The sequence below is a fragment of the Heliangelus exortis genome, chromosome 4 (assembly GCF_036169615.1).
Source record: "Heliangelus exortis chromosome 4, bHelExo1.hap1, whole genome shotgun sequence".
Classification (NCBI taxonomy): Eukaryota; Metazoa; Chordata; class Aves; order Apodiformes; family Trochilidae; genus Heliangelus; species Heliangelus exortis.
Genome location: NC_092425.1, coordinates 30,471,933 through 30,484,462, shown reverse-complemented (window position 1 = coordinate 30,484,462; position 12,530 = coordinate 30,471,933). Strand labels below are relative to the sequence as shown.

The window sequence follows — 12,530 nt, the reverse complement described above, 5'->3', positions numbered from 1 at the left end:
TACAGCAGAACCCCACTACTCTTGCATGGAACTTGGGTAAAGACTTGGATTGCAGTGTGAGTGCAGACTTTCCACTTGAGTGATCGAACAGTGCTCGTTAGCATTAACTCCTGGAAGTTTAAAACCACATGGTTAAACACTTGTCCTTAAGTTGTAGAGGAAAGACAGGTAAACATACAGACTTTCTTTTAAAAGAAAACCAACCTCTTAACATATGTGCAAGGTAGTTTACAGCTGTAAGGTATGTTTTGGTGCTTGAAAATTTTGTGAGGTGGTCTGATGGTTTTGCTTTTGTTTTACAAAATAGATAAGGATGATCAGACAATCTTTGGAAAATGGAAATGAGGAAGGTGAAAGCAATATGTTTTCTGTTTTAGTATTAATATTGTTTTAAAAAACATTTGGATTGAAAAACTTAATTATTTTGGCTTTGCATGTATAAATAAGCTAATAGTTGTTTCATCACCTCATTTTTATTGCTTTTGAAGGTCCTCCTGTGATTCAGCAGATAGATACAGATGGCTCAGAAATGCTGTTATCTCCAAATGCAGACAGTAAAATACAGAAGAAAAAAATGAGCTGGATTTCAGGCTCATCTAATGACATACAGCCTAAAAGAACAGCAACATCAGACATTTTTCCTGCTATGGATCACTGGAATGCTCAGATTCAGAAAGTTTCTCTCAGACAAATAATTTCCGAAGAAATAGCTATGCAGGAGAAACAGGACCTGGTAGGGACTCTACCATTTTTAAATGCAGTTTAAATTTGTAACCATTAATGAAGCAGAATATATCTTATCTGATGGCTCATCTCTGTGCTGCTAATTAGAGCCCAAATTGAGACAAATGCATGACAATTACTATTGTTGATAACTGTGATACAGGAGTTTGCTTGTGGTAGGTGTTTCTGTTTTAAATATATAAATCTCACAAATGTAATATTTTGATTGTTTCACAAACAGATCATGGTGCATTTCACTATACAGGTTAGCATTTGTGTTTGGTTTAATTGTTTTTTGATTGCTCACCTAAAAACAGAGAGATGATCAGTGTGATTCCCCACAGTTTTTACTGGGACAGTGATACAAAAAAAATCATTACATAGCTCTATGCCTTGTTTGTTTAGATGTGGATTGAACTGAATTTAGTATTTTTTGTAAGGAGAACCCACAATATTTGTAATAGATGAAATGTTTAAAGAAGTACTTGAGGTTAATTTCAAGCAGGTTGCGGCAGCCACTTGATAAAAAATAGTAATTTTTAAAAAGGTTTTATTAATTCTGTATCTTCCACACAGTTCCAATGCCCTGTCTGGTTGGCCTGTGCATAATGCTGCCCTCCACAGCCTGGCAGCTGTTCAGAACAGGCATTTTATTGTAGTTGTTGCTTTCAAGTAGCTGTCCTGAAAAAGAGCTTTGCTTCTACTGATATAGGAAGTTGCATGGATTAGCCTGTACTTTGAAAGAATGGCTTGTGGATTCTTTCTTTGAACTGCATGTATGTGGCTTACTGAGAATAACAAATGCAGCTTATTTTCAGTTTGGATTCATGGAGCTTTGCTTTGTTTTGAACACACTGTAAAAAAAACAACTGAGTATTGGAATGATCAGTCTGATTTGTGTTGTGCTATAATTATGTTTTCTTCTCAGCATGGCTCCATAAATATGAATATTTATAGTAGTACATATTCACATACACCAAAACAAATATACCCTGTTTAATAATAAAATGTATTTCAAACCCAGACCCTCAATATAGAGGGGTGGACTTTGCACAAGCTTAGCTTTGGGCTAGAATGACCAGTAAGGAAGGCATTCCAAAACTTAAATTCCTCTTAAGAAATCCTCCATTTGCTTTGTCCAAGCCATGAGGGAGCTCAAATGATTGTTGAGTACTACTACACTGATATATAATACAGCTCACCTGCCCCTACTTTATTCTCATCAAATCAGTGTGGCAGGCTGATACTGGCATGTTGTCATTGCTGTGGGTGCATACCTACTGATTAGGTATTTTTAAAAATCTTAACAAATAGCAATAAAGTTGGATTGGCAATGCTGTTACTATATATTTTTATAATAAAGAATTTTTAATATTTTCCCTTTGTCTTCTGGATAGAATCGTGTTCCTTCTATGTCTAGGAAAGACTGTGCTGCTAAACTAAAGGAGAAGCAACTTTTTGCGATGTTTCCAACTATTAATCAAAATTTCTTAATGGACATCTTCAAGGACAACAAGTAAGAAGTCTTTGAAGTCCTTCCTAAAAATGGTACTCGGTAACACTCTGTAGTTAGTTAAGCATGGTTATGGTCTTACATGTTAATAGTTAACCATTACTGCTGAAGAATGTTTTTTTTCCAAACTAGCCCACTTTTTATAGGTCTAAACGAAGGCAAAACTCACTGGTCTTAAAAGCAAAAAAGGCATAAATGTGTAGACTTGTTTTCTTTTTTCTTGGGAGTAGAGAGTTTCTCTCATTGGGAGAGTCTCACGTCTCTGGCTATTGAGCTCTGTCAGACTGCCAGGAACTGTGTGTTTGCTCTAGAGCTGAAGCTTGAAAAAAGTGGGAGAAATTAGTGGGAGTGGTAATAGTGGGTTCAGAGAAAATGGCCCAAGATGAAAACTATCATCACCTGATGTTAGCTGTGAGTACTTTTACAGCAGCTCTGAAGGAATGAGCATCTCTCCATTTCTTCCTGCTGGCATTTTCTTTTTCTTTCCTGCATTATCTTTCCAGGGCATGTGGCTACCTTTTTAAATTAAAATTCCTGAGAAATGAACTTTTTTCCAAGCAAAACTTACTTTTACATCTTTGTCCAGTTGAGTTTCTGCCTCCACTTATGGGTTTGCATGCCACCTTGTCAGTGTTTCTGCTTGCCCAGTTTGTTATAAAAACATTTCCTCTTGTGATGTTGAAAATACATCCTTCATCTATCTCTGTGGCTCAAATATTTCACCATCTCATGTTCTTCACATTCTAAATGCTCTTCATAGTGTTCTCTGCCTTTACTTTGATCGTTCTTCCTGCTTACTGAACAGCAAGAAGAATAAAGGAGAAAGGTGTATTAGAAATCTGGTAGCAATTGGTGTCCTATTCCTGTTTCATTAAATTTAATAACAAATCTTGACTGGAAATATAAGGATTTTCCTGCATAATGGCTTCAGAAAACTGAGCTAGTTTTAAACTAGTTTGTACTATCCAGCCCTGACCAGAGAAGATTTAAGATGAAGTAACTTATCCAGCCCAAAAAACAGTGTTTGCTTCTAAACTAGTGTCTGTTTGATTAAGGTAGGGTACAATTTACTTTAGTATTTAATTGTCCTTTTAATATTCAAGTGCCCCTCAGTTATGTTTCAATTAAACAAGACTGCATGTGTGTTGATGCCAGTAATGCAGCCTGCAACCCTCATTTGAAATAAAATGGAAAATTCCACTCTAGTGCCTTGTTTCTATTGTATATTGTATATATTAATTCTGTAACAAATACCAAGTTTTATAATACACATCTGAATAAATGTAGCAGCTATTAATGTATTTTTAGAGTCACAGATTTTACTTATCCTTTACAGCTACTCTTTAGAACAAACTGAACAATTTCTGAACTGTGTTCTGGAGGGAGATCCTGTGAAAACAGTTATAGCTCATGGGACTGTTCTGCAAACTGAAATAGTTTCTTCCTACAGTGGTGCAAAGAACCGAGAGAAGAAGGTATTTTTTTTTTTTAAATAGTAGTTAAAAACATGTAGTTAGAACCCCAATGTTAATGAAAACACCCTACAATGCATACTTAGCTTCCACATTGCGAATTCCTACAGGCAAAAAAAAGTAAGGAAGAAGATGATCCTTTGACTGAAGTATTTCAAGATTTTGAGTATCCACAATATGATGACTTAAGAGCAGAAGCTTTTTGTCACCAGCAAAAGAGGCAAGAATGTCTGAAAAAGGCTGGGGAGGCCTATCGCATGGGCATGAGGTCTGTGGCAGCATTCTATGCACATCAGGTAAACATAAATATTGAGCCTTTTGCCTGAATTTAAAGAGGTACTTCAGTGCTGAATTGGAAGTGATAAGAGATTATTAGAGTTGATAAATTTGTTCAGTTGTTGTTGCCTGTGTGTTTTATCAAGAATCACCTTACAAGTAAACTCCTTTTCAATAGTAAGGTTGATACAGGAAGCTAATGTAACCAAATTCAGTGGGAGACCTAATGAAAGGTTATATTTAGTGCTTAGCCACACACCTTTTCTCATAGATCCCATTCCCACTGTAATCAGCAAGATTTGTGTCCATGTGGTCTGGTCTGGGGTTCATTTGTGTGACATGGGCTGCTGCAGACACTGAATCCTCTGGATGTCTTTTGGGTTCCTCTTAATTCACGATGAACTGGGTTTGGACATGTTTTCTATACTTAGAGTCAGATAGGTATTAAGATGTGATCATTTGCCTCAGAATCTTGCTTCCTTTATCCTCCATTAAACTTGGCAAGATTTCTGTTGTCAGCAATTCCTCATTCTGACTATCTTTATGGCTACAATCTATCTGTCTTGGGTTGGGATGAACATGATATGCCACCCTTTTTGCCATCTATATGATTTTGAAGTGTAGATCTGCTGTCTATCAGTTTTGTGTTCTTTGGTTTTGGACCACAAGCTTTGTGATCTTGATTCAGGGTTTCTTGGTATATACTAATTCAGTTACAGCTGGATTTTATTCTTGATTCTAAGTATCAAATGTTCTTGTAACTGTTCTGTACATTCCTTTCTTGGTGCCTTTGCACCAGGCCCTTCTATTCACACTTCTGAGATAACTCCTAAAAATTCTGTTACAAGTATCTTCCAAGCTTGTAGCTAACAGCATATAAAAGTTTGGTAAGAATTCACATTATAGAACATTTAATTCTAAAATATGAATTGCTTTCCAACAGAAGAAAAATATACTAGTGAATCAATTGAATTTGGTTATCTTAAAGTTTTCACACAATTGGTATAATGTATAACTCTTAAATGTTTACATTTTTACTGTGCATGTAGGAAATACTGGTTTTCTGTATTTATAATGAGCTACTTTGTGGTTTGTATATTCTTGAAGTTTGGTGAGATTCTAAACAAAGGTCTGTGTGATTTGTAATTTCAAACCCTCTCTTTCATACATTTATTGTATGTTTTCTTTTAGGTAATAAAAATGCAAACTAAGCTACCTTTTATTCATGAAAAATTTTCACTTTTTGCTTGGTGGCCTTAGGCTATCTTGGAAATCCTCTGCAAGTTAGGAGTTTTTCTGGTGTGACACTAATAAGCTTCAGATGATCTGTTTTAAGAAAGTGTAAAATCAACTGTTACCTCTGTTTTCTTGAGCCCTTGTCAGTCCAATACCTGGAGTTAAGCCTTCTGTTCCTTTTCAGACAGGTCCTACAGACCCTCAAAGACGTAATTTATCTCTTCAGTCTCTCAGAGATTATCACTGCAAGATTCATGGGAAATAGTTGGTAGTTGTTCACTGTGTAATGTGAATAATCCTAATTCCAATAGGGACTGTACTGACCTTGTCAGTTGTAAAAGCTCTGTCAAAAATATTGGGGGAGATAATGGATAACTATTAAAAAAAAAACCCCACAAAGCCAAAACCAAAACCTCAACTGTTTGCCCTTGGCTTGTCTGATATTAGGGAATGCATTCAGAAGAATGAACCTCAAGAGTAACACTCAGCAGGTTTTTCCTGGGCTGTTAGCCAGTTTCTCCATTATTGTTCCATATAAATTTTAGCAAAACACTTTCAGAAATTAAAATTCTATTGTTAGGATAATAAGTCTGAAAATCAGCATGGAGTGTAACTTTATAGCTTACATAAAAACCTTATGGGCTTGTGCCTTTGCTGCCTTCTAAGGCTTTTGTTATAATTCCTTCTTCGTGCCAGATTTGAGCAGTTTCTTAAGAACAGATTTCATGAAATCTCTGTGTGAGTAGGTCTCACTGAGCCTCTTCCAGAAGTTCTGTTGCAATTACAAATTTTACTGCTTCAAACTGTGAGCTAAAAACACCCTGCCAGGATTGTCATTTTGAACCCAGTGACCACTGTGCCTCTGTGTGTAACACTTCTTGTGCTCATGAATACAGGGTCGCCTTCATGAGCAGAAGATGAAAGAAGCCAACCATGCTGCTGCTTTGCAGATCTTTGAGAAAGCAAACACTTCCTTGCTGCCTATGAATGTGTTGGATCTGCATGGTCTCCATGTGGATGAAGCTGTGAATCACTTGTCCAGGGTGCTGCAGGAAAAAAGTGAAGGTGGGAACGAGCTAATAATTCTTGCCTGCTAAAAGTTATTCTCCTCCTAATTTTTTTTAGTAAGAGATCATGACATATGGCAGTATTGGAGGGAATGAATGTAATTTAATAACATGTAAATAAACAACAGACTTTTTTGTTGCTTTACTTTCAGAGTTATCCCGTGGAATTTATTTTCTTTAACATGGCAGTGATTGTTTTTGCTGTCTGTCCCCCATGTCATGTTTGCATTGCTTTGTCAGAGCTATATTGCTTCTTTTAATCTTTAAAGAAAAATCATTATGTTGGAATTCTAACCAAAATTGTTATATTTTCTTCAACTTTTACATGAAAGTGTGGGATTTGAGCTATCTTTCCTTAACTTCCATATCGATTTATCAGCAGGATCTCCTGAGATCAGAATTCTGCTGCTTCCATAAATGTCGTTTTGTACAGTTGTGCTTGAGGGCTTGTTTTTTCTCCCAGTGGAGTGCTCAAGTACCTTATGAGTGCTCATGCTGTAAAAAGATAAATTTTCTGCATTGCTAGTTTACCCTATAAAACTAAGCACACTGGGAATGCTTTTATATGAAATAGTTCTTATGCAAGGTACCACTGCACAAACCTGATTTTTTGAAACACTGACTCCACACAGTAGAAGCAATTTAATTATCTCTGGTATACATTGAAAGAAACACTTGCATTATCTTTTGCTATTCCTAAAATGACATTTGTATACTTCAAGGTGTAATCTAATGCTTTTTAGAGCTGAATTTCCTGAGCTGCATGTAAGTCAGGAGTTCTGGAATGATGCTCAGTCCATTCACCTAAGTTTAGGAAAAAAAAAAAAGTTCATTTCAGAGTGTATACACAGAAAAGGAATCAATTCTGAGCATATTAAGTGCTAGCAGAATTAATAGTAAACTAATCTAAGACCCAAATTAAGTTAAGCAAGAGAGAGACAGAGATAGAGTTGAGGAAGGATGTCGTGAACTGATAATCTCAAACTGGCAAATCTTGGCATATTATGAGAATCCAGCTTAATTTATAATTTTTACTCTTTTTCAAACACTTTTATCAATTTAGGTTGCTGTGGTTTCTAGAAGAGCAATTTCTTTGATTATCAGGGCTAGATGCCCTAATAAACGTGATGTGAGGTTTCGATTTCTTGATTCACGTGTTCCAACATAGCAGATATTAGTCCAAATAAATGTGACCTAAATGTCAAAAACTGTGTGAATTTACATTTTCCTTCTTTTTTTTTTCAATAAAATGTTATTTCTTTATGCACATTAAGATATAACTAAATTACACCTACCTCTTTCAATTTTGCAGTTTTAATTTACATCAGCATGTGTGAATTCCAAGTAAAGATTACATGATAGACAAAGTAAAACTGCTATGAAATTGGAACGATTTTTTAAATGATCACACCATTCATACTACAAGCAATCTAGATTTGAAAAACTTGACCATATTTTTTTTCCAGATTATCTTTTTTAGTAGAGAGGGGAAACAGCTATGTTTATGTAAAAGATACATAGCCAGCCTGAGAAAGCAAAGTTCTAAGTCACTAGTGAGAGTTTTCAGAAGAGTGGATGGGCAGGGAAAGCATTAACTGTTACAATCCCTGCTGTTGCAGAGTACCAGCAGACTGGTGGTAAAGCTTATCTCTGTGTTATCACGGGAAGAGGAAGCCATAGTCAGGGAGGGGTTGCTCGCATCAGACCAGCAGCTATCAGATACCTCACAAGCCACAACTTCAGGTGAGTTTAGATTTTTGTTACTGATATATTTTTCTTAACTTGCATTTAACTAACGGTAAATTGAAGTTAGTTTTACAGTACTGTTAAATTGCTAAAGGTTAAGGTAGGTTAAGGCAGGTCTGCTGTTTCAGATTAAAGTAGGTCTGGTCATTCATAAATCTAATGCTACTGTGTGACACAAAACCATTTTACATGGGACACCTATTAAACATTAGATCCTTTCCTCTGAGGTCAATAAAAGCACTATGTATTAAACTCATCTAGCATAGTTTAATTACGTATTTCCTTTCAAAGTTGCTAACTTTACTGTGAATAGTTGTTAATCCTGCTTTTTATAGGTCTCCAGTACCTGTTCTAGCTCTCAGCTGCTTGTGTGGAACTGCAATTTAGCAAGTCCAGGCTGGCATCAGTGTGCTTGCTGCTTTTTCTTTACAGGAAGGTAGGAAAGTGATTGGGAAGGTAGGACTTGGAAATAGTGAAGATTTCCCTTTCCATTTCCTTTTTACTTTCTACAGAAAACAAGGAAGAAAATGTTTTGAAATAAGGGAGGGGGGGAGTGAAAGCAGAGCAGAATGGATATAACCAAGAATATTGGGCAGCTTTTTAATTTTTTTCCCTAGATCTTCCTCCTAGTTCCTGCTCTTCACCTCTCTGGACATTGTAAAGTCTTTCTTCACTTTCACATCCATAGGACATGATGCTGATTTTCTGACTCCCAGGCACACCCTTACCATCTTCCATACATTTGATGAGGGCTGAAGGAGGTGGCATTCATACAGTGTTCATGTTGTAGCTTCATCTTTTCTCATTTCACAGGTTCACAGAAATAAAACCAGGCTGCCTGAAAGTCATGCTGAACTGAAGAGTTGTCAAGAAGAAAAGAGGAATGTAGAAACTGAGAAGTCAGGTTGTAGCTAAAACTTTCTGAACTGCAACAGTATTTTGTAATCAGTTTTAAAGGATATTTTATTAGAAATGTTCTCAATTTACAGCAAGTGGTTTTGACAGCATGTTTCCAAGAAAATTTTTATGTGGAATTGTTCCTTTTTTAAACCTGCAAAAAGAAGACACAGGATTTGAAGTCTTAGAAATGCAGATTAAGAACTCTGCTGAGCAGTATATGATGTTTTAAAGGAAAGTTAAAGTACCTTTTTTAAATATAACTATCTTCTTAGCATACCCAGTCTACATCTTTTGACTCTCACACATTTTAATTGCTGTGGATTCTGTGCTTTTAAAACACAGTACCTTGTACAAAGTTATTTTGAGATTCAGAATTTCATGCTAAGCCCTTCAGAGGAACACAGGGGAGGTGAGAACTCAGCAATTACTGATATTTAAAATGCAGTTATGGCTGAGTGCTAAATATTTCCAGGTTTCTTCAAAAGTCAGATGTCTTTTTTCATTGTTGTTTTGTAATGGGCTGGCCAGCTCTCTTGTCCTTACTCCATTCTAAACTTCTGATACTGTCAGAAGTTGCATACAAAGGACTGTGCATTGATACCGTGATTTTGCAGAAATGCCCTTAATTTTTTCAACATCTACTGGATTAAAAGTGTTTCTTTATAGGTTTTCAAATGGAGCAAATCAAGTACTGTTTCACAGGTGTCTAATAGTGATGTGTTTTCATTCTGTGTGTATTAAATTTGATGATTTCCTTGTAGAAAATAATATTCTGTGAGACGTTTAAAGCATATTTTTAATATCAAAGCAAATGGTAATACTACAGTAGTAATTACCTATCTGGAAGGTCTGTGAGTACAGAAGTTACTGTGTTGGTTTTGTGTCAGCATCTAGAAACACCTGTGTAAAAAAACTAAGCCAAAATATCAACAAAAAATAAACCCAGACCAACACCTTCCTTTCCAAACCCCAATTAAATATAAACATCTCTACTTTGGCAAATGTTTCTAGTAAGCAATCAGAACCTTTTTTTTAATAGAGATATATTCTAGAATGCATTACTACTATTATTTAAATCTTTGCCTCTTGAAGGCATACAAATTTTTGTTGTTAAGCATTTTTCAGAACAGATATGAGTTGTGTGTTATGAACCATATTAACAGGCTAAGAATTAATGAGAGTGCTTTTTTTCATTTTAAACCACTTTTGCACTAAATTTTATTGAGGAACTGCATGCACAAAGAATTTGTGTATGAATCTGTATGTGTGTGCAAGTTCTGCCATTTGTATGAATGGATAGTAATAAACAAGGAACTTCTGTGGGAAGAGCTGTGCACAGAAATAGGTTTCACTGGAAACTGTATAATTTGCTGACAAACTGAAAAACATGATGCTTCCTGAAAATCTGTATTTACTGTAATATATACACAGTGAATGCAATGATACAGTAGACTTAAAAATTAGTGTCATGCTTCAACAGATACAATAATCTTTTTCATGGTAATTTCAAGTGTAAGAACACCTTGAATAATAGTTAATCAAAGTTATTCTTACTGGCATAATAGACTGTGATAATACATTTTATATTTTTGTGAGTTCTTAGTTCATCTGAATTGTGACCTTTTCCTTTTCTCTGGGCTTTGATAAACAGAAGGTGAAATACAAAAGCTCAGTGCTCCCCAGACAGCACTAGCAGAGCTGTTTCTGCCACCATACGGTGTCCTGTGTGGTGAAGCCTGTGCTCCACCCTCTGTGACAATGCCTAAAAGGGACTGAGATGTCATTTAGCAGTTAAGACTGTCAGCTGGCCAGGGCTGCAGATGCTGGAATTGCTTCAGTGGAGCTGGTGTCTTTCTTTTGGACTGGGGAACTTCCTTCTGCTCCTGATCAGGTTTTCCTTAGAGCTATGAATGGAAGGGCAGCTCAGCCTTTTTCTTTCACAGAACCTTAAGCATGTGCTTAGAAGCTGTGCTGGGTTGGATATAGAATGGAGCAGAAGATCAAAGCTCAGAGAGAAAGGAAGTAAACTTTCATTGGTAAGGATCTCCAAGCCTTCAGCTACTTGCCAAACTGTCCAGAAAAGGACCACTGGACTTACAGTATTTGACTGTTTTTATAATGTATAGTGAGATTAATTACATCAAATATAATTGTTCCAATTGAATGGTATTTCAAAGTAGGTTACATTTTAGAACTTGCAGCCTTTCTGATGTTTTTCACAGTTACATCAGTGAGAATCTTGAGGTATCGTGTAAATCCTGTATCGGTTTATATTTGTAATTAAAATGGCTTCTAGCAGTATTGCCACCAGCACTCTGAGATATGTGACTGTTAAGATACCTATACTGTGTACCACTTTTTATTCTATTCTTCAACAGCATGTGGTTGTGATGACTGGTAGCATTTAATATCTGACATTTGTTTTCTTCTTTACAAAACATCCCAATTTTTAACTCAGAAAAACTGTCTTTTTTTTTTAACATATAAAATTTAATGCTTGTGCTAGCAGGTCGGTAGCCTTACAGTAAAGAAAAAAAAAGGCCTGAAGGTGCAATGAAGAAAGTTGTTCTTCTAAGTAAAGTGAGTGTTTCAAAATAGATTTCAGTTGATTGGGAAAGTAATAGGGCAAAAGTAATTAAAAAAATATTTCAAGATAACTTGATAATACTTCAATATCCTCAGCCTTTGCTTCTAATAATACATGGTACAATATTATTTAAGCAATGTTTTTGTGGGTCTGTTGAAGGACACCTCAGGCAAAGTTTAACTGGCATTTTTTGTGGCTATTAGAAATCATTGTGACTTGGGAACCCCAGCTTAAATGATGTCCAGGTGCTTGAGTCATAACCTGGAACATCACTAGAACATCTGGAACCTCACTGCTGTGCCCATGTACAATGTCAAGGAAGATCTTTATGAATTTAGCAGGATGTGTATTTTAGAAGGCTTTGCTTGAGGAGGTAAAATGTAAACATTGTTATGAAATATTGCCACAAAACATGGTGGATAGATGAGGATAATTTTATTGTTTATAATGGCAAAGAAGGATCATCATAAATATAATACAGGAAATTATACATAGACTTTATGTTGCTGCTGCTTATGTCTTCAAATGCAATTCACATTTCCAAAATAATATTCCCCTCTTTGCAGACCTGAGGGGAGGACAGAGTGTGAACACTGTAACAAAGAATTCATTGATTTACCACAATTCCTGAGGGTCATGTTCTCTTCAGACCCCACCCCCCCCCGAGCCCCAACCAAAGCCCAACTGTTAATGCTATTTCAGCCAAATAAACTATATAGAGATTTAAATTACTATATGTGAATATGCATGTGGAAAGACCTAGCACTGCAACTACCAGTTGTAAAAGCTCTTAGGACCAGTACATTGGAAGATATAAATGTCTATTTTTAAATTAAAATTTAAAATATATTTTTTATTTGTATAAAGTTGTGATTTTGCTGTTAACTATAACTTTCATTTTTTACTGGAATACAGTTTTATAATTTGCATTTAGAATTTCTAATGTGAAAAGGAATTTACAAAAATTGTAAATTTACAAAATCTAGTTTAATAAAGGATTTTTGCCACAA

General features: G+C 35.7%; 1 protein-coding gene across 6 annotated transcripts in view; it reads left to right on the top strand.

Annotated features, from left to right (window-relative positions):
* The window catches only part of N4BP2 (NEDD4 binding protein 2), a 40,188-nt gene extending 27,658 nt beyond the window's left edge, over positions 1-12,530 (top strand). For 3 of the 6 annotated variants that reach the window (XM_071743698.1, XM_071743696.1, XM_071743697.1), the window contains exons 13-20: positions 489-733; positions 965-988; positions 2,121-2,239; positions 3,573-3,711; positions 3,819-4,004; positions 6,117-6,285; positions 7,907-8,030; positions 8,847-12,530. In XM_071743698.1, the coding sequence (XP_071599799.1) occupies positions 489-733; positions 965-988; positions 2,121-2,239; positions 3,573-3,711; positions 3,819-4,004; positions 6,117-6,285; positions 7,907-8,030; positions 8,847-8,892 (1,052 nt within the window). In that variant the 3' untranslated portion in view covers positions 8,893-12,530. The remainder of the gene's footprint in view (positions 1-488; positions 734-964; positions 989-2,120; positions 2,240-3,572; positions 3,712-3,818; positions 4,005-6,116; positions 6,286-7,906; positions 8,031-8,846) is intronic. The other 3 variants (XM_071743700.1, XM_071743699.1, XM_071743701.1) reach the window with 2 other exon arrangements.